The following is a 23,599-nucleotide window of genomic DNA, read 5'->3' as shown; positions in this document are numbered from 1 at the left end:
AAAAACAGTGCTGCACGTACATAGCACAGAATAGCGTAGCAGAATTTCATGCCTAACTACAGTTTGTATCCATTCATAACACTGATGGAATGTAGATGATGGTCTACACGTCTGAGTCACCAGTTTATTTCAACTGCAAAATGAATCTGAAGATAAGACTGTTTTCCACTTTCAAAATTTCAGACTGTAAGTAGTAGTTTTGGAAGAGTTTTTGTGAAATGATACCTCTTCTTCCTTGTGTAAACATTGAAATAGCACCTTCATAAGAAAATAATTGATCAAGGAATCTGTTTCCATGATTCTCGAGGCTCGTTTTGAGGAGTTAGTGAGGAGATGATACAATGTTTAACATTATGCTTTGTTGAAGGCTGCTAAGATGTGACTTTGTTTGATTGTCTGGACATACATTTTCTGTAGTTTCCTGGACAGGCTCCAGATGTGCTTCATGATAGCATTTTCAGCAAGACGATATGCAGGTGCTCCGCTGAGCTGCTACCTTCTTTGTACTCACCGGGTCGACAGAAGCGTCCGATCCAACACGTCGGCTTTGACCCGTGACGTAAGGGTGTTGTCGTGTGTGACGTCATGACGGCGCGGAGTTTGGTATGAGTGTGGCTGTCTCCAGTTCTGTTTTATCTTATTTTATTTGCTTTTCTGATCTGTTCGTTCTATCTCGTGAGATTTTTTTAAAATTTAAAAGCACTTATTACTTATTTTAATTATCTGTTTCCTCGAATTTCTGTTTTAGTTTATTATATTTATCTTTCTGATCTGTTCGTTCTATCCCGTGAGATTTTTTTTTTTTTTTTTTTTAAAGACAAAAAACACTAATCAGCTACTGAAGCATCTTTATCTTCTATGGGTTGCAGGGGTTACGACCCCTGGGGAGGTGGGTGGGTATTCATGCATGGCTGTCTTCACTTACACGTTGCAGCTGCGCAAGGCGTCTAAATTTGTTTATATTTAGTTTGCCCCCCACCCAAAACACCCCATTTCTCGCGCTTGTCCCGTTAGTTTCATTAGGCTTCTTGTGGGAAGTGTGTGTGTTTTTGTTTCCGCCACATTTGTGACGTCATGGGTCAAAGCAGACGGGTGGGATCGGACACTTCCGTATTTCCGTACTCACCTTACTCTCAACAGAACGTTGTAACCTGGAAAATAATTAAGCAAAAATATACAGTTATTTTCCGTAATTAAAAATTTACTCATTTCATGTTTGAGGTAGGCATCTATTTCTTCAGTAATTCTTAAAGAAATTTTGAAACTTGATTTACGAAAACCAAATAAAGGTTAGGCAGAGAACCTGGTAAATGGCATCAAATTGAGATACACAGAAAACCTGAAAAATTAAGTTCTATTCAGAATCTGGATTTCATTCCTCTGATATATTGGCTTTTGTTGTTACTGTCTCACCTGGTGAGTTGAACTTGCCTATGCTGGATGTATGCTTTGACACGTGATGTAATGTGTCACTTGTGAAGTCATACCAGTGCAAACAAAAAGGTAACAATCATTGGCAATGCTTGTTTTGCTTGTACATTATTTTCTTGAATGTAAGTTTTTGGGACAAATTGATTGGTATCATAACTCTAGGTTTAGATTAAGTTGAAATGTGGCTGGTAATGAGTTGGTGAAGCCAATGAATGAATTTGAATCCTTAGTTGTGGTGATCTGTAGTGTAGTTCAAAGTCTATTCATGAGGTAACTGTAAGTCTTGCCACGGTGCATATGTTACATATATTTGATTTCGGTGTGTTGTTTTTGTCTGCCTTTTTGATAATGTTGTCTATCGAAGCCAATGGGCAGTGTTGGAGGCTTTGATTTACTTGGCTCATCTCTGTGACATTTCATGACTACATACTGACCAAAAGAGAACTTGAATATCATACATACAAATACAGAAGAACAATTGCCAACTGAGTTAACCTTCTTAGAAAAGGATGTGTGACAACTAGTGTGGAGTAGAACAATATGTTGAGATGTGTGATATCTTGCTGTAGAAGCAGTTGGTTGGAATGGGAGTGGCAATAGGCATATGACAGACTGGGATTACGGGAGTGTCAGATTCCATCCGTCTGCTTTGACCCATGACGTCATCAGTATGGTGGAAATGGCCATTCTCAGCGTCTCCAATATAGCGCCTGGCGATTATAACGTCACTACATACACACAGCAACAAACATGAAAATACATATAAATAAGACAATAACGTCTCCTTCCAAAAATATAATCCACCTAATTGGACAGTTGCAGGAAGTTAGGGGGTTTTAGGGTGAGGACAAGCTAAATACAAAAATAAAATAATAATAAAAAAAACACAGCATGGCAACCTCCCCCCCCCTCCCCCCCTCCAAAAAGGAAAAAAAAAACCACATTCCGCCACATCAACAAAATCCTCAAGAATCAGACACTTCCCTTGACCTATATAGCTCAACCGCCATTGTCTATACCACAAAAACTACTACTACAAAAACTGGAATCAGACATTTCTCATGATCTATATAGGTCAACCACACCTGCTGATACCAAAACACCTACAACTACAAAAAATTGGAATCTGACACTTCTCTTGGCCTATATAGGTCAACCACAGCTGACGATACCAAAACACCAAAACCTATAACTACAGAGATTGGAATCTGACATAAATTGGAATCCCTACAGAAATTAAAACACAATCAATACACAAAACGTCACAACTCCAGAACAATAAACCCAAGAAAACAGTTACTTGCCACCAACAAATTCCAGCGCAGCAAACTAGGTTGGCTGCTCCAATCAAACGTGTGTGTGTGTGTGTGTGTGTGTGTGTGTGTGTGTGTGTGTGTGTGTGTGTGTGTGTGTGTGTTCGTCCCCCCCCCCCCCCCCCACACACACACACACACAAACCAGAAAACACGAACGGGGAAAAAAAAAAATTCCCAAACCACCCACAACCTACGAACTCAAACCTTCCATGTCACCCCTTCCCCAAACAAAAAGCTGCCAACAAATAAAAACCACAAAATAAATGAAACTCAATTGCACCTTACAAATCAACAACTACTTCAACTAAAAAGGTCCTCTACTACATAATGATAAAACAATCCCCCCCCCCACAACCGCCTAAATCCACAACAATACCCACGGCCCGCCCACCCACACACACCACACACCAAAACCCCTCAATTAACCACCCTCAGCCTGTACATCTTACCCACAGTCCTCAGAAAAACACAATAATCCCCAGGGACACACTTCCACCAGCAGTACTCATATAAATGAGATTGCAAGTTAGAAGAGCACCTCTTCCTCCTCCCTATGACTGATTTAACTGCCCCCCAAAACACTATTGTATTAGTGCATGCCTCCATTTGATAATTTTTAAACTCTAAACTATGGTTCACATCGAAGTGATCAAACACCTCTTCCCCAAACTCCTGCAAGATGGAAAAGCATCTGAAACTACAGTACTCCACTCCTCAATATACTCTTCGATTAACCCCACCAATTCCCTCTTAGTACGGCCCTCCAAAACTCTGATAACACAGTCAGCATAACCACCCCTGAAATAACACCCACAAACCAACTGGAGACTTACCCCTCCCATACTTCCTCTTCCCAAACTGTGAACCATTGATTTCAACCACCACCCCGGCCCACCAATTTACCCCTATATTTCACATACTCGGAACACACTTCCCTACAAAAAGAACAACACCATTCTCTCACTCACTCCAGTCTCATGCACACAAAAACTAATGGAGGACCTATAACAGAAATAGTGTGTCAGCAAAACAATCTCTCATGGCCAACGTAGATTTCTTGAACCAGCTACTGCCTCCAACAGAACGCCAGACATTACCACACCGCCACAGCCACATGTACCCATCCCTGGTCTGAGATGCCGGAACTCTGGTCAACCTCGTGTTCTTGCGGCAAATACTGCACTTCACAATTTCAGCAATTAGCCCAAATACCTGGGGGAATTTGATAACGGACAACATATCCTCCCCCATCTTGACTGCAACGTAACACTGTTTTACTTCATCATATCGATACTTAACAAGAGAAGCCACACAATAAATTAAACGTCTGACCACACCACAAACAGCAAACCAATAACATGCAACGAAAACACCACATACATAAACAAAAGATAAAGTAATTGATAACTCACTGAAAAGACTTCAATCCTTACATCACGAACTTGCGCGCCCACACACACACACACACACACACACACACACACACACACACACCCTCTCTCTCTCTCTCTCTCTCTCTCTCTCTCTCTCCCTCCCTCCCTCCCTCCCTCCCTCCCTCCCTCCCTCCCTCCCCTTCCCCTCCCCCCCCCCCCCCCCCCCCCCAGAGGGCACCATCAGACACAAGAAGACGACATCTACAAAAACAAACAACTCGTAAACTAAGGTCCGCACCGTAGTGGTGGCACACACAACAACACCCTTACATTATTGTTTAAGTTGAATGGTTGGTGCAAAGCCACTTGGTGAGAGATGGAAAAAATAATGAAGAGAATATTCTTCACTATAGGAAGTGAAGTTTGGTGTTTGAAAACCTGGCAGAGGAGATGTTTCAGTTGTTGCAGTTCTAGATTGTATTGTAGAATGAAGAGTCCATTTTCTTGTGGCTGGATGTCAGTTTTGTAAGGAATATTCGCTCCATATTGGAATAAAGAATGAGAAATCAGTTTGTGGACAAACTCGGCTGGGTAATAACAGCCTACAAAGACTTCCTCAAGCAAGATGTTAAACATACGGGAAGAGGGACTGGTTGGCACTGCACAGTGGGTGGCACCTGTTAAAGTGGAGCTGTATTTTGATTTGATCCATGAGAAATGGTTTTTGGTAACTAGTAGCTTTAGTACCTGTGTGGTGAAGATCAGAGGCCAAGTAACTCACTGACCCAAATATGACTAGGTGAAACAAATAGCAGAAAAGCCATTAAAGAGTTTGGATTAATTAGGGTAGTGTGTCCTCACATTGAACTCCGGTCATAAAGATGTCCGCAATAAGTTGGAATGATGTGGGGGCATGGCAGTAAGGGGTGGACAATGTTAGAAAGGAATCATATAGATGAACCATTGGCAGTATGACTTACGGCGGGGCAATTTGAGAGTCCATATGTGCAGGGTTACTTATAGCTTCTGTTTTCAAAGTAGTAGTAGTAGTAGTAGTAGTAGTTTTATTGTAGTTATTGACCAAAACATATGGAATATTAAACAGCACAATTCTAGCACATTGGATCACCAATCACAGCTGTCAATTATAAATTTTCACCAATCACCAGAAATTTCATCTCCACCAAGTTGTATCTCAGTCCTAGGTAATTGCATTGATGAATTAAAGTCACCCAACCCAGTTGACATAATCTGCCTCTCTGAACACCATGTGACCACTGGTATAGGAACTAGGCCTAAGCACAATGAGAAACTCAGACAGGAGAGTACTGCAAATGTTAGAATAAGGAAAGGTTCTCATAAAAGTATAATTAAAAATAATGTAAGTATATTTCATCAAAATATTGGGAGTTTAAAGAATAAAATAGATGAGCTTCTGGTTTGTTTAGAAGATTTAGAAGCTGAGGATGAAATAGATATACTATGCCTGTCTGAGCATCACATTGTTACTGATATGATGGATAAGGTAAATGTAAGTGGATATAAGCTCTCTGCACATGTAATGAGAGAAAATGTGGAGAAAGGAGGAGTTGCCATATATGTCAAAAGTTATCATTGTGCAAAAAGTATAGAAACAAAAAAGTTTTGTGTAGAGAAACATATAGAAGCATGTGCCTGTGAGCTTAAATTAAATAAAGGCACAGTTATAATTGTAACTGTATATAGGTCCCCATCAGGAAATTTTCATCTATTTCCGAAAAATTTGGACTCCTTGATGTTCTATCTGTCAGACGGGGGGAAGCAAATTATTATTTGTGGGGACTTCAATGTAGATTCTCTGAAAGAGGGTAATAGGAAAAATGACCTTGAAGTATTACTCGGTTCTTTCAATTTGACACCCGTTATTGATTTTCCTACTCGGGTGGTAAAGGATAGCAGCTCACTGATAGATAACTTCTTTATAGACCAAGACAAGTTTAACCAGATAAATGCTCAGCCTGTCGAGAATGGTCTTTCTGATCATGGTGCACTGCTAGTTACAATATATGACATAGTTCCATTCAGCAATACTAAACAGTCCTCCAAAGTAGTATGTTCAGTCAACGATTTAACAATTGCAAATTTCAGGGAAAGCCTACAGCAGTTAGACTGGGATGAGGTGTACCGTGAACCTGATGCCAATTTAAAATATAATTTATTTCATGACATTTTTGTAAATGCATTTGAAAACTGCTTCCCCAAGAAAATAGTTAAATATACTTGTAAGAAACCTTGTAACAAACCATGGCTTACTAAGGGTATAAAAATATCTTGTAACTGGAAAAGGGAAATGCATCTGACAGCAAGAAAGAGTAGTGTCCCAGAAACTATCAAACATTATAAAAACTACTGTTATATTAAGAAAAGTTATTAAAAAATCCAGAAGTATGTGTATCATGTCTGAAATCAGCAACTCTGATAATAAAATTAAAACAATTTGGAATATTATTAAAAGAGAAACAGGTCAACCAAGAGCATAGGGAGACAGTATTACCATCAAATTGAATGAAAACTTTACAAACAGAAAGTCAGAAGTTGAAAATATTTTTAATAATCATTTTCTAAATGTTGTGGATATAGTAGGATCCGGGTGTTCATTAGAAGATGCTAGGCTGTTAATGGAAGAGGCCATACCTATGCAATTTGATACAATTGAAATCTCACCCACTTCTCCCTCTGAAATTAGGAAAATAATAAACTTGCTTAAAAGCAAAAACTCACATGGAATTGATGGCATTTCCAGCAAAATACTAAAAGCTTGTTCTCAACAGATAAGTAAGATTCTCAGCCACCTGTGTAATAGCTCTCTGGAACAGGGCATCTTCCCTGATAGACTGAAATATGCTATTGTTAGACCTTTGCATAAAAAGGGGGATAGATCTGATGTCAACAATTACCGTCCAATCTCCCTTCTAACAGCTTTATCCAAAATTTTTGAGAAAGTAATGTATTCAAGAGTAGCTTCACATATCTGTAAAAATGAAGTACTAACAAAATGTCAGTTTGGTTTCCAGAAAGGTTTTTCAACAGCAAATGCCATATATGCTTTCACCAATCAAATTTTGAATGATCTGAATAACCGAACACCACCCATTGGGATTTTTTGTGATCTCTCAAAGGCTTTTGATTGTGTAAATCATGAAATTCTGCTAGACAAGCTCAAATATTGTGGCATGAGTGGGACAGTGCACAAATGGTTCAATTCGTACCTAACTGGACGAGTGCAGAAAGTTGAAATAAGCAGTTCTCATAATTTGCAAAGATCAACACATTCCTCAAACTGGGGAACTATCAAGAATGGGGTTCCACAAGGGTCAGTCTTGGGTCCTTTGTTGTTCTTAATATACATTAATGACTTGCCATTCTATATTCATGAAGAGGCAAAGTTAGTTCTCTTTGCTGATGATACAAGTATAGTAATCACACCTGACAAACAAGAATTAACTGATGAAATTGTCAGTACTGTCTTTCAGAAAATTACTAACTGGTTCCTTGTAAACAGACTCACTGAATTTTGATAAGACACAGTACATACAGTTCCGTACAGTGAATGGTATGACGCCATTAATAAATATAGACCTTAATCAGAAGCATATAGCTAAGGTAGAATATTCCGAATTTTTAGGTGTGTCCATTGATGAGAGATTAAATTGGAAGAAACTCATTGATGATCTGCTGAAACGTTTGAGTTCAGCTACTTATGCAATAAGGGTCATTGCAAATTTTGGTGATAAACATCTTAGTAAATTAGCTTACTACGCCTATTTTCACTCATCACTTTCATATGGCATCATATTTTGGGGTAATTCATCACTGAGGAATAAAGTATTTATTGCACAAAAGCGTGTAATCAGAATAATAGCTGGAGTCCACCCAAGATCATCCTGCAGACATTTATTTAAGGATCTAGGGATATTCACAGTAGCTTCTCAGTATATATACTCTCTTATGAAATTTGTTATTAACAACCAAACCCAATCCAAAAGTAATAGCAGTGTGCATAACTACAATACTAGGAGAAAGGATGATCTTCACTATTCGAGATTAAATCTAACTTTGGCACAGAAAGGGGTGAATTATTCTGCCACTAAAGTCTTTGGTCACTTACCAAATAGTATCAAAAGTCTGGCAGATAACCAACAAGTATTTAAGAAGAAATTGAAAGAATTTCTGAATGACAACTCCTTCTACTCCATAGAGGAATTTTTAGATATAAATTAAGAAAAAAAAACAAACAAAAAAAATTATAAAAAAATAAAAAAACACAAAAAAGTTGTTATATTAACTTAAGTATGTTGTTAAATTAACTTAATTATGTCATGTACTGGAAAATTTGACCCGTTCCACATCATTACGAAATATCGTATTCATGATCCATGGAACTAGTATTAATCTAATCTAATCTATAAGGAAGAAGGTAGTGTTGCTAAAGGCATTGGTCAGTGGCAGCAAGGCAATGGGCATTTGGGGCTGTTGGTATTGAAACAGGTGGCACTGGCAGTGACAAGGATTCCCAAAGAGTCTCTTATAAATAGGTTATGTTTGATGGATGGATGGATGGATGGATTGAAAATTCTTAGGTGCTTAACACAGTGGTCATCAGCACTCAGTTTCAGAAGTAGGAAGACTGCAGAATAAGAAGAGAGAAGTTTTGTGCATTGCAGGTAGAGACTGAAGCCACAAAAATTGAATTAGAGCATTTATGGGAGGGAAAATAAACTGGAATGTGACAAAGTTGACTGGAAATGGGCATAAAAGAGTAGTTTGAGTTGTTTTGTTACATTTGATCTTGTGAATGGATGTAGCCTGTTGCCTGCTGAAGAGGTGGTGGTTCATGCTTCTATAGAGGAAAGTATGTTGCAACAAACCGTAAGCAAGAATTTAAATGACAAGTTGAAAACTGAGAAGAGCAGGAAAAAAAAAAAAAAAAAAAAATTAAAAAATCTTCCCCGTTGATAGCAGTGATGTGAGGTTTGCACGCAAACAGCTGCATGAACAGCTAGGATCAGGGCAGCAGGTCGCAAATATGGTAAAACCTGGTGCTGCTGTGACGAGGTATAAAGGATATTGAGGCATTGACAAGTGATTAGAGTAAAGGATCTGGTATTGATAGATCATGAGCAGGCAACAGCCTGTGCAGGAATAGAGAATGGAGTATCAGAAGTGACATGAATATTTTTGTTGCAGCAAAGTCATACACAAATGTTAGCATTGTTGAGGTTCTACAATGGTGCAATCAATCTTGGATGAGGAAAGCTGTCATATGAGCTAACCTGTAACTGACTGGGTTGTTTCAGACTTCAAGTGGGTCTCTCATATCAGTGCTATCCCAGTTGTTGCTATTCTGAGTTAGCTGAAAACATGGGGGAGGGGGGTGGGTATTGTCTACAGTGGTAGAATTCCTGTGGCTCCACATGTAAGACACCCCCCCCCCCCCCCTCCCACACACACACTAAGGAACTTGTTGGAATAAGCTTGTACCAGAATGTCAGACAACTGAAAAATAATGTTAATGAGCTTCTTATACATTTTCACAATCTAAAATGTCAGTAAGAAATTGGTATATTGTGTCTGTCTGAGCGTCATGTAAATGTTGAAATACACATGTTTACCCAGAGTACTACAGATTAGTAGTTTACTTCTGTGGGGAAAATATGGAGAAAGAGTTGGCATCTATGTTACAGGTAACATAACAAATCTATTGGAACCAGTAGTTCTGTGTAGATCAGCTATAGGAAGCCTGTACTTGTTAACTGCTGCTACTGGAAAAGCTGTTTCTGTAATTAATGCAGTATACAGAGCCAGACATTCCCCCAAAAATTATTTTGCCACATAGCAGATAAAAGAAGGCTAATTATTTTCATCAAAATAATTTGTTAATAGGCCTAGATGTATTCCTGTCAATTCTGAACAGCTGGTTACCCAAGAAAATTATGAGGTATGGCCCTAATAAAACATAAGAAACACTTGTAGTACAAAATTAATGGAAAAGCAGAGATGTGGGACTGATTTCATATTACAAGAAATACTGTGCTGTTGCAAGGAAAGTGATTAAAACATAAAAACAAACACTCTACAATAACTGAAATTAATAATTCAGATAATGACATTGTTATACGGGTAATAGTTAAGAAAAAGTAGGAAATCAGCTACGCAGTGTGGAGGATTTTGTTATGAAAGAGAATGACCAAATAATGATAGTCATCAGGTGGCCAAGTCATTTAATAATCATTTCCTTGAAGTAGCACAGAAGATTGGCATGGGCAGTTTAAGGAACAAAACAACAGAATACATTCAAGAAGTGTTGCCAATGCCAGAGAGACAAGCAAATCGCATTTACTCCTACTCTGCCAAAGAAATTAAGAATGTAATTAGCTCTGTCAAAACCTCTCACAGAGTTGATAATATCATAAATTACAGAAATTCTGATTTTCACATATATGCAATGAATGTATTCTGTCACATATGCAATAAATCACTATCACACAGGATATTGGCAGATTGACTGAAATATGTTACTTGAAAAGAAAGCAGAGATACAGATTTTAATGATTACTTAAAAGTCTCACTATGTATCTCCTTCTTGAAGGTACTGGAGACTATTGTATGTGCAAGAACCATAAGACACCTTTCTCAAAACAAGATACTTGGTCTGTTTCAGTATGGATACCAAACACGTATCTTCACAAAACATGCCATTTTTCAATTCACAGATCAGTTTGTAAATGGAAAAATATTGTGAACTAGTATTTTCTACAGCTTCTCTAAAGATCTTGATGGTAGCTGGTTTTTGTCATATCTAACTGAAAGAATACCGAATGTTGCATTAAGAAACCCAGGGAGTATACACTAGAGTGCATCTTCAGAGTTGGATACACCTTTGTTCATCTTAAATATAAATGATCTGCCCAGAAATAATTTTCTTTGCTGATGCTGCAAGTATTATGATTAGTCCTGATGGAGAAATGGCAGCACTTGAAACTACAAAGTTTGTTGAAAATTAATAACTGGTTTTCTGCAGATGGACAAGTAAGACTTAGAGAAAAAGAATTCATGCAATTCTGTACCATACAAGGCATGACCAAACCATTATAAATAATGTATGAGGGTAAAATCAACAATTGAAACAAAATATTCTAAGATTTTGGATGCTTATATTGATAAGAACCTGAACTGGGAGTTGCATGTTACAATCAGTGGAGACTTTTGTGTCATGGATAGTATCGGATTTTAGAGATGAAACTGCCAGTTGCTTGACTTTTTTGTACTTTCATTCACTGATGTGTTGTGGCATCCTATTATATGGAAACTTGTAATTGAGGAACAAAGTCTTTGTTGTGTGTGTAAAGTACAGTAAGAAGAACACAAGATTAAGTATGTAGATGTGTGGGGTTATACAGAACATGAAATTTACTACACAGAGCTGCCACATCTGTCATGACAGATACACATACGTCATTCCGTGCTGCTTCAGCTGTGTGCCATAGTTTATCAATTACATTGACTGACTAGTTATGACATGCACCTATCAGCAACCAATGAATCTTGCTGCATACTCTTTCCTTATATAGAGAGACTATTGGTCGTATTATTCCTAACTACTTTGCGTATTTGTGCTGAAATCCTAATGTTATACGTATCCAATTATGAAGTACACATCATGCAAACTTGATATTTGTTGAATGCTACCTTCATGGTGTAGCAGTTTTAATGCTTCACACTCTTTCAAATATTTATGTATTGAGGAAATTGCTCATGGGCGAACAGTGGGATGTCAGTATCCAATGGACACAATATTCCAGCAACCTGTACATTGCCATCAGGTGCATTGATGAACTGACTGAGCAGGGGCAGAAGTGGTACTTTTCTTTCTTCACCCCCTCTGTCTGATCTGCCACACTCTCTGCGGTGTGTATACAGAATCTCCTCCCCTCCACCCCCCCCCCCCCCCCTTCTTCCAGTTGACACATTGCTGCATCTTCAGTTTGCACCAAAAGAGGTATGCTGGCAGCACCTCTGTTATTGCTCTGCCTGCTCCCAAAGTCAGTTCATTGTGAGATATTTCCTTCCTTCTGTTAAAGAAAAATTAAGTGTAGGTTTCCAACGATGTAGCCACTGTAAAGATTGATCAGCGAATCCCAACAGATTCTCTGATGACACAGTCCCAACAGTTAGACATCATTGTTGAAACATTAGAATGGTCATAATCCATTCCATTTAATTCTGATAGACAATGTTCAAGGACTGCTGACTTGTTAGGCTGCTGCAATGTGGTGTGCTGTTGATATTCTTGGGAATGATCTTCAACAGTAATCACCACCTGACTTATATATGCCTTGCCACTTTGGCTGGGTATCTTATAAATCCTGGACTTCTGTAGACCAAGGTTGTCATTGACACTACCAAGCAGTGTCTGTGTTTCAGCTGGTGGGCAAAAGACTGTCTTCACTTGATGTTTCTGGAGGCTTTCTTGTATCTTTCTGGGTAATACTTCACAAAATGGAATAAATGCAATAGTTGCATTCTCCCGTGGTTGCTCTTCTCTTTCTGTCAGTTGTACATTTGTTATTGGACATAGGATTCTCTGAATTTTCTGCTCCATGTAGCTGTTCTTCTGAAACACTGTCTTCAGATGTTCAAGTTCTTCATTGAAACTTTCATTGTTGGAGAGGTTGTGAGCCTTATACATCTGTGTTTTGAGCAACGCATTCCTCTTCACCGGGTGGTGGCAGCTGTCTGTGTGCAGATAAAGGGCAGCATGCATCTTCTTTTGGTACATACTGTGGCCCATATGTAGATGAGACCATTGTCATATGGCAACATGGAAGAGACTAGCTGAAAGATTTCCTCATATATCTCAATTACATACCCGAGAGCATTAATTTTACCATGAAATTCAAAGATAATAGAGTGCACCCATTCTTGATGTCATGGTGAAAGAGGAGTGGGTGGCATTGCACTGGAAAAAGATACACATCAACCTATCTGGCACAGAGAAACTGGGTGCTCATACAGTGATACATAGGGTCACACCCTCTTTGACGATGAAGGTCTCAACCAAGAACCTGAACTTCAGAGGGCAGCATTGCAGATGAATGGTTGAATGGAGTGGCAAATCCAGAGCCTTAAGTCTTATACATACTGTACAGCCAGTGGGAACGTAAGATAAACATCAGGAGGATGTGACCATTTTGTGGTGAATTATCTTGAAACATAGGATGTATTCTCTTTATGCACCAAGTGAAGACAGTCTTCTGTCCACCAGCTAAAACATGGGTAGTGCCTGGGGTTGTGCCAAAGATGACCTCAGACTATGGAAATCCAGGGTTTATCCGATACACTACCAATGTGCCAACATATGTAGGTCAGACTGTGCACCATGATGAAAATCATTGCCAAGAACTTCAGTGGCACACCAGATTTCAGCAGCCTAACAAGTCTGCTGTTGTAGAACATCAGCTGTTGGAATTTCATGAAATGGATTACAACAACGCAAAACATGTGACAAAGACATCTAATTTCCAGGGCTGTGTAATTAAAGAATCTATCAAAATTCGAATAAGTGAACTGCTGATCAGTCACAATAGTGGCTACATCCTTAGTAAGGCCTGGAAACCTACACTCAGTTTTCTTAAGAAGAGGAAGATGATATCCCTCAATGGGTAGATGGAACAATAGTAGAGATACTGCCAGCAGACGTCACTGGGTGCGAACCATGGGTGTAGCAATGTGTTAACAGACAGAGAGATGAAGGAAATGTTACACATGGACTACTGAGAGAGTGACATGGCGGGGGGATAAGAGGAAGAGACAAAAGTGCTGCACCAGTCCTTGAGGAGCCATGAATCAACACTCCTGATGATAGCTGTGTGGTAGTCTGCTGAAATATTGTGCCCATTGGACAGTGACACCGCCTGTCCACTAGTGAACTATTTCATCATGAATTATGGAGGGAGAAACTAAAGAATCATATAATCATGTTGGTCATACTTTTCAGACAAATGATAAAGTGCATGTAAATGTGCTGCGGCCTTTGTGTTGGCAACTTTTGTTTATAACCTGGGTTAATGTTTATGCAGGAGGGATAAATGGTTTTTATAGGTTCCAACAGAAGTGTTCCTGAAGCTGATTTGTAATGGTGTGATTGACATATTCTTTGGCTCAGTAAACATTTGTTGGTGTGCACTTTAAAATAAACGTTTGTATTTCAAAACTGGTGGTGTTCTAAGAAATGAATAAATGAATAGCTGTTGCAAAGAAAGAAATCTACATATTGAAATTGGACAAGTTTTTTCTAGTACTGCAGAAAATAATTGTTGTGCGGATTAATAGGAGTAGTATAAGTACTGAAAGTTGTCTCATTTAGCTATTTTCTGACTTTCAGTAAATAAGGTTAACTCGGATAATTTTGTGACTTTTTCAATTTCATGGATGGCAGGAACTGTACTTTCTTGTAGTGTAGTCATAATTATGCTAGCAGTGTCTGTTCTGTGACATTAAAAAACTTCTAAGGAATGTGAACAGTTAAAGTCGGAACCTTTTTATGAGAAAACTCGTCTGCAGTTGTTGAACCTTTTTAAGTTGAATTTGGTCAAAATTTCAACTCATTCTGCATTATAAGGTAAGGAGAAAGTTCAGTTTAACATTCTGTATATGAAATTTTGAATTAAGTGTGTGCATTTTCCATCTGAAAAATTCCACTCAACCTAAAGTCTCCTGTTTCAATTCCACTTAACATCACCACCTGTTGGCCAAAGAGAAAGAAACACTAGAATGTAGTTCAGAGTGTAACACCACATAGTGACAAAATTTGAAAGTAGATCAGTGTTGCTATTTCTTGTGTTTTGGAGAAAGGAGGGTCTGCATACAAGGTACGTAAAACTTACAGGGCGCCTTACATGACACTTCAGAATCAATCGAATGCTACACCTTCTGTATGTAATATCTTCACCATTAATGATATGTACAGAAGTAGCGAAATATTTTCATAATTTGTGACTCAAGTGACAGTGTTCATCATAGAAACAGACTGTGTAAGATCTAGGGGCTATGAGTAAATCAGTATGTATCTCTTGGAAAAAGTCAAGAAAAGATGAAAGTAGAAAATGAAAGTAAAGTTAAACTACTTGGAGGAAGAAATTAAGAATGTTATAAAATTTTTATGAAGTTGATTGTTGTAAATAGTGTATTAAAACTATACAATTAATGAAGTTACATAAAAAGAATTAAACTTAAAACAGCAATGAAGATGAAAACATGCTGAATAGATGATAAGGGGGAAGAAAGTAAATTGATAAATGAAAAAAAAAATCTACATCTACACTGAGTTAGTATTTGTTTGTTTGTTATTTGTCCATGTGAATAAATAAATTAATGAGCGGTTGATATGAAAGTGGGAAAATTTGAAAAGGAAGAAAGAATTAAATAAGATAGAATGGACTATAGAATGTGCACTATTTAAAGTTCTGAAATTTTTTCTAAATTCTTGGAAAACTTCCAGCGTGTTTTTAATGAAACTCCCTCTTACTGCATGCTATAAAAAAACAGAAAATAAATTAATGTGATTTACTGAAGGATTAAAAACCATCCAGTTTTATAAAAAGAAAGGTATACAGTGAATTAAACCAAAACAAAAGTCATGACTACATTACCTGTGCAAAAAAATTTCAAAACTATTTTTAAGGAAGTTGTAAGGGCAAATAGTAGATTTATTTCTATTAGGTCAAACAAAACAAAGCCACAGCAGCCTGTGATTAAAGTTACAACTGAGGCCATGATATTTCCAAAAACAATATGTAGAACAAAACTATTGTAAATTATGCTCATATTTCAGAACTGTTCAATGAAGTCTTTATAAATGTAAGCAAACTAAGTATTGATGTAGAAAATTATCCAGATAAGGATTCCTTTGGCTCTGAACATTTGCAAGTGAATCTTTCAGTAAATACAGACAGATTACTGTAAAAGATACAGAAAATACGATACTGTCACTAAAAAGTAAAACATGAGCAGGGGGTTGGAATACCAACAAAACTATCAAACAGTCTCTAAAGTGAATGCATAGCTGTTATCCACAATAATAAATGTCCTTTGAAGAACATTCTTTTTTAGGTACTCTGAAGCACACAGTAGATAAACCACTATTCAAAAAAGGTACCAAAGAACGTATAGGAAACTATCGTCCAGTGTCTCCTCTTCCTTCATTGTCAGAAATATTTGAAAAGCTTGTCACAATAAAAATTCAATATACTGTACAAAATTTAATATGATTTTAAAAAATCTTCATGGTCCACAGAAAGGCGGAAGCACAGTATATGCTATCAACCAATTTGTAGACAAAATTAGCACTTTTCTAAACAGCTTCCTGCATGCCACATCAATTTTTTGTGATCTGTCAAAGGTCTTTAATAGTGTAAACCACTGTGTGCTACTCTCTAAACTGGAAAAGTATGGAATTAAGGGCACTGAATTAGAATAGTTTAGGGTCTTCCTAACCAACCAAAGACAGTGTGATTATCAGTAGAGCATGCTTAAGAATGGAAAACTATTTCTTGAGGAGTAGGTCTATGCTAAGGTGCAGTATTATGTCTCATTCTGTTTCTATTTTACATAAATGATCTACCACTTAATATTGACTCTGGGTTTTATTTGCAGATGACACTTATGTCACCACTGAAACTAGAAGTGTTGATCAAATTCCTCAAAGTGTCATAAACACCTTAGAAAAATTAGATAACTGATTTAATCTAAATGGGTTAAAATTAAACATGGAAAAATGTAGTTACTGCTGCTTAAAACAAAACAGGCCTAGTTAAATGCTGATTGGATCCATCATAAGAACCAGAATACGTGGTCTTTCGTTCGTATCCCATCTGGCAAGTCTCCCCTGACCTGGGGTTCTGGGTGACTTACTGTACACATTCCCCTAAACCTCTCCAGTCATTTTCCTTCACCCCTCTTCATTCCCCTTCAACTCTTCTGCCAGAAGAAGGAGCCACAGGCTCCAAAAGCTTTTGAAAATTAAATCCTTTTGTGTGTATGTTCCCCTGCTGCCACTTGGTGTGTAGATTTTTTTTATCTGTCCATTTACATTGGAATATGTAGGAATCTAGCTATATGAAATTCCTATGAATAAATTAGACAAAATGAGACTCGCACAATGCCTCAAAGATAAATTAAATAGCCTAGCATTTGCGATGATGATGATGATGATGATATACAGTCTTCTAGCATGAATGTAATGGTAGTAATAGTATATCACAGATACTTTGAACCAGTAATGAGGTACGGGATTATATTTTGGGGTAGCCCAAACCATATGTCTTAAATATTAAAACTTCAAAAAACCGTCATTAGAATGCGAAGAAAATTGTCACCGTTTTCTAAAAAATCTTAAGTGTATTAAGTGTTCCCTTACTATACAGCTATGAAGTTGTTATCTTTGTACATAGTAACCCCCATATGTTTGTAGTGAATTGCTTTCAACATGGTTACATTGCCGGGAATCAAAATTGATGCTGCCCACCTATGATTTGAAATTTTATGCTCTTAGAATAACTGAAAAAACCTCATGTGACAAACTGGATCAGAAATGTTGCTCTTCAATTAAGGAGTTATTGAAAGATGATCTGAAAATTTTATTAGGAGAGAACACAAACTTAGGAATAAAGTTTCATATTAAGAAAGAAAAAATCAGTTGTGTGTCCAGTACAGTATTTTATGTTAATGATAGCTTAAGAAAAGCTGTAAACTTTTTGTTTTGATATGCCTCCTATGTATTGAAATAATGACTTGAAATTATATGTTATGAGACAATAAACTTCTATTCATTAAGATGAAGTGTGAGAACATATTCTATGTGTATGCTGATGTGTGTTAGCTGTCTATCTTTCATCATTATCAGTAGTTATTGTAATAATGCTACCAGCTACAAATGTTAAATGATACCAGTGGTGTAGCTTTAGAGTGTGATATTTACGTGACAAGACTGAACTTTTAAAATAAATATCGAAAATATTGAACCCAAAAACATCTCGCCTCCAGTGGCACTAAAAGTGACACATGCTGATAAAGTTGAAAAAAATTCTTGTAAGTCTTGATAGTATGCCCAAAGACTTTTTCTTAGTAATTATGGTGTGGTCAATAATATCAAAGGTACATACAGAAAGATAATTTGAAATTAAAGTGACACAGTAACCACATGGATGTGTATCATGTGACTGCTCACAAATTAACATTCAAACCAAAAATTCCTTCTGAAGCATGACCTACTGCATTATTGTGAGGAAGGAATGAACTACCTTCTTCTGTTTACACCAGATTTCTTGAATTTTTTCCATAAGTATATTTTGAAACACTCATGCTTTCTAGTAGCAGTTTGTCTCTCAAACACAATTTAATGGTCGTAAAAGCAGATCTATGTTTTCTTCACTTTAAGCTAGGGAAAGAAAAGAGTTTCTTATAGCAGTTGCTCAGTCAAATATGGCGATGCCGTGTGTCATCTGATGGTGACTGTCACTGAGATAGAATGTCTATAGATTTGTGTATTTGGAAGTGTTTTATGCTTTGCGTAAATAAAGTGAAGGTTATGAAATAGTATTGTGGTTAAGAAATCTTCAGTTCCCATGACAAAAGTGCAGCAATAGTTCACTAGAATTTTCTATCAGGTATACAATCTTATTGTTGCAGAAAAGTCTCATCAACAAAGTGTGGAATGAGAGGTGGTATATCTATAATTGTACCATAGTGCAAGTTGTAAACATATAATAGTTGTAAACATATAACAGTTGTAAACATATAACAGTTGTAAACATATAACAGTTGTAAACATATAACAGTTGTAAACATATAACAGTTGTAAACATATAACAGTTGTAAACATATAACAGTTGTAAACATATAACAGTTGTAAACATATAACAGTTGTAAACATATAACAGTTGTAAACATATACCTAAGGAATTTGGAGAAGTGTTCCAGGATAATTTATACTGCCATTATAAAACTATTAGAGAGATAAGCAGATGTTTTCAATAGTCACCTAGATAATAAGAAATTTATGGAAACATAACTAAATACATTAACTCTGACTATACATGTGAAATCTGATAAACCATTTATTACATATTCAGTTTTTTAACTAGCATTTGAAGTGAAATTAAAATAGAGTTCATTTTGACGTATATTAAGACTTTCGCTGCAGCTGACGCTTATAAGCGTTCGTGCTCACTATTGGATTACTCAGTCTAGTTGCAGCGTCTGAGCTAGCATCAAAGTGTGTAAACTTTTGTTTTGTGTGGTCAGTTATCAAACGCATATTGTTCGTAATGGCGGCTAATGAACAGACATCTGGACCTTCCAATGTGAAAAGGAGCAGGAAAAATGTGAAATTGACAGAGGAACAGTTACTTAGTGTACTAGACGACAGTGATTTTCTGTGTAGTGAGGACGGGGCATACCACAGAGATTGTCATCTAGAGGCTGCAGAAGAATTGCAGAGTGATGATAATGCGGAAGCACAACTTTCGAATCTGCTTCATGACAGTTCCAAATCTGACGATACGGATCATGACGATTGTGTGGAAATCGACCTGTCACACAGAGATAATCCAGGTGAGTCCTGGCATAAAGAACCATATGCAGTATCACCCATTTACGAAGGAAGAAGTTTTGCAAATTCTTCCTGCTGGCAATTCTCCTATGGATATCTCCAGATTATTGGTAACAGACAAGGTGTTGCAACTTGTAGTTGACGAAATGAATGATAACGCAGTCAACATATTGCTGACCTAAAATACAAAAGAGGGATCTAGGATCTGTAAATGGAAACCTCTAAGTATAGGCGAATTACTAGTTTTCCTGGGTGTTTCGTTACATATGCGTAACGTTAAATATCCTCGATTACAAGACTACTGGAAGAAAGAACCGCTGTTTGAGAATAGAGGAATAGTGATGAGTATAAGCAGAGACCAGTATTTGATCATATTATCCTCTCTGCATTTTGCAAAAGATCCACTTTCAGGAAACCCGAAACCAGACGATCATTTATATAAGATAAGACCTATATTGGATTATTTTAACACGAGAATGTCTCAAGTGTATTACCCAGGAAGACATTTAACAATATATGAATCAGAGATTCTTTGGAGGGGAAGACTGTCATTTAGACAATACCTAAAAAGCAAATGTAAGGAATATGGCATTATGATATACATGGAATCCAAATTTTTCATGTATGCAGTGGATTTGTTGCTTCTTTGAATTGTATTTTTTGTTACATTATCAACAAATCACGAACATTTGAATGACGCCTGTGACCCCTATAGGTGCCAGATAGCAAACAGACTTTAAAACATAACCACAATACAGTCAAAGCTTATTTGAAGTAATGCATCTAAGGTGTCATCATTAAGTCAGTATAGAAAATGATCCTACAGATCTTACAAGGTCTTGACGTCAGCCTGTAGCTCAGGTGTGCTTAGGAGTGTCGGCCCCAAGCGGTACCTGCCGTTTCAGAGTGTTACCGGCCCGCACTCGAGCGTTGCCGGGCCGCACTGGAGAGTTGCGCACCTGCACCGGTGCCGCAGCGAAAGTGTTAAATAGCATTGATACACTGTGGTCAAAAGTATCTGGACACCCCCAAAAACGTACATTTTTCATGTTAGGTGCATTGTGCTGCCAGGTACTCCATATTAGCGACCTCAGTAGTCATCAGACATTGTGAGATCAGAATGGAGCACTCCACGGAACTCGCGGACTTCGAACTTGGTCAGGTGTTAGGGTGTCACTTGTGACATACGTCTTGCTTGGTGTAACGAGCCTAAATATTGGAAGATTGAACAGTGGAAGAATGTTGTGTGGAGTGACAAATCACGGTACACAATGTGGCGATCCGATGGCAGGGTGTGGGTATGGCGAATGCCTGGAGGACGTCATCTACCAATGTGTGTAGTGCCAACAGTAAAATTTGGAGGCAGTGGTGTTATGGTGTGGTCGTGTTTTTCATGGAGGGGACTTGCACCCCCTTATTGTTTTGTGTGGTACTATCACAGCACTGGCCTACACTGATGTTTTAAACACCTTCTTCTGTTGAAGAGCAATTTGGGGATAGCAATTGCATCTTTCAACACGATCGAGCACGTGTTCACAATGCACGGCCTGTGGCGGAGTGGTTACATGACAGCATCCTTGTAATGGACTGGCCTGCACAGAGTCCTGACCTGAATCCTATAGAACACTGTTGGGATGTTTCGGAATGACGACTTTGTGCCAGGCCTCACCAATCGACATTGATACCTCTCCTCAATGCAGCACTCTGTGAAGAATGGGCTGCCATTCCCCAAGAAACCTTCCAGCACCTGATTGAACGTATGCCTGTGAGAGCGTGGAAGCCGTCATCAGGGCTAAGGGTGGGCCAACACCATATTGAACTGCTGCAGTACCGATGGAGGGCTCCATGAACTTGTAAGTCATTTTCAGCCAGGTGTCCATATACTTTTTATCACATAGTGTATAAGACATATGGAATATCATGCAATATTGATTTATATTCTGTCCATACGGACACCATAGAGAAAATATTGTGCCATAAAAATTCAGACTACTCTACTTGGGACCTGATGATTTCTGCTGGATATGTTGTCAAGAAATGAACTATTTATTTAAGAATTGGGTGTTGATGATATCAATGATTAGGTGTTGGTGTTCTAATGTGCTGTGCATCAGACTTCACGTAATAGTACATCTTCTCATGTCATTTTGTGAAGATTCCAGGATACGGCTAATTGGCAGAGCTGATCAGAGACTTACTTCTTGTCAAACAGGTAGATTCAGCGGGTTAAAACAAATATCCAGGATGTTTTTATTGGTTTTTGGAAGAACAAAGAAATCACATGATCTGCACTGCAAGGCAGATACAAAATATTAGGACGTTTGTGTTATTGCATTGATAAGTGTGAGCAATATCCTATGCATGTCAGTTGTTGGTTGCTTTTGTGGGGTTATTTTATAAGATTTAGGAAAACATATCCATTGTAGTTATTGCCCCACCTCCTCTGCATGTAATCATTGAAATGTGTCCCTTTATACCAAAGAAGATTCACATAACATTTATCCATGCTTTGTATTAAATTCGTGTTTGTTGGATGAGCATCATTAGGGAAGGTAGTGTCTTGGTAAAATTAGTAAGTTACCTTTCATCACCAACTATGATGTGCATTTTGACACACCAGAGTTAATTTATGAAGCTTACATTGAAACAGCTCCAGAGCCCTCTGTTCTCGGATTGGTTTCGTATCAACTGACTGCAAAAAAATTTGCAGTGAAGGATCCTTTTAGGATGACAGAGATGACTGTTGCTGTGATTCCAAAATTACACTGTATATGATGGTAAATGAAGCAGACACTATTTTCAACAGCAGCAGCAACAGCAGCAGCTGTTGTTGATTACTCATAACAGCTGGCATTTTCAGTGTTTCCTTCAGGTACCTGAGTGTTTAAGTAATTATAGGCTGTGGTCATGGAAGAAGACCAATGCAAAATATTATTCCTGGAGATACCAATCCTCACTCCTGCCTCTTATAAACTTCTAAATATTTGTCATAAGGCAATACTCAGATTTGTATTCAGTAGTTGACAGTGGCTGGATACAATGTGCAATGTGTAAAGTGGAGGCTTTTCCACCACTTTTAAGATTTTATAATCATGCAAACTTGCAACAATGAATTATACTTAATTCTGCTGTCAGTGATGTTTCTTGGGGGTGTATTGTTAACCAGAAACCCACTCATGCTCAGAATTATCAGAGAAATTCTCATGTTAAGGCACTTGCCAGTGCAGTTACACACATCAAATCTATATTATTGAGTGATGTGTGCCTAAAATTGTTACATATTTATGACAATAACTGAATTTTTAATTAAATATCTCATCCTCTCTGTCCCACTTAGTCACTTACTCTTGTCTTCACATTCAAACAAATGATTTTTTTTTTTTTAAATACAACCTTTTCGACTTGCTTCTCAATAGCTACCAGACCAAAAATTCAAAGGAGCAGGTCCTCATTTGATCCTAGGATTTTTTGGCATGTAATGAGATTTTAATCAGTGGCAATGTATGTACTACATCAATGAAACTACTATGCTATGTTTCACCTTCCATGTTGTTATGTTGGTCCCCTCATAGGTTGGATGGAGGGTGAGAAAGAAACCTGACCAAATGTGCTGTTCAGTTCATCTTCTATGTTGAAGTCTTATTTTCAGTATTATCTGTACATACAGCATTATTTTGAGGCATGTAAAAAAATGCTAATTTTTTTCAAATTTTGCATGATGTGTCTGTTGCTGTGTGTGAAATAACCAGTACAGAAAAATTAATAGACAGAGGATAAAATAGTAACTTAAGGAAATATGGCTGGCTGATAACGTAAACAAACATCCAGAT

The 23,599-nt window shown here is 37.6% G+C and overlaps 1 protein-coding gene across 4 annotated transcripts in view; it reads left to right on the top strand.

The window, feature by feature from the left end:
- Nucleotides 1-23,599, top strand: part of LOC124594786 (transmembrane channel-like protein 5) — a 279,471-nt gene that overhangs the window by 1,661 nt on the left and 254,211 nt on the right. The window contains exon 1 of one of the 4 annotated variants that reach the window (XM_047133197.1): nt 19,520-19,771. The exons of the other annotated variants lie outside the window; for them this stretch is intronic. Coding sequence (XP_046989153.1) covers nt 19,661-19,771 — 111 coding nt within the window. The 5' untranslated portion in view covers nt 19,520-19,660. Of the gene's footprint in view, nt 1-19,519; nt 19,772-23,599 lie in introns of those variants that run through there. 4 annotated transcript variants of the gene reach the window in all.

The sequence above is a fragment of the Schistocerca americana genome, chromosome 2, assembly GCF_021461395.2.
Source record: "Schistocerca americana isolate TAMUIC-IGC-003095 chromosome 2, iqSchAmer2.1, whole genome shotgun sequence".
NCBI classification, from domain to species: domain Eukaryota; kingdom Metazoa; phylum Arthropoda; class Insecta; order Orthoptera; family Acrididae; genus Schistocerca; species Schistocerca americana.
This window is presented reverse-complemented; position numbering and strand designations above follow the sequence as displayed.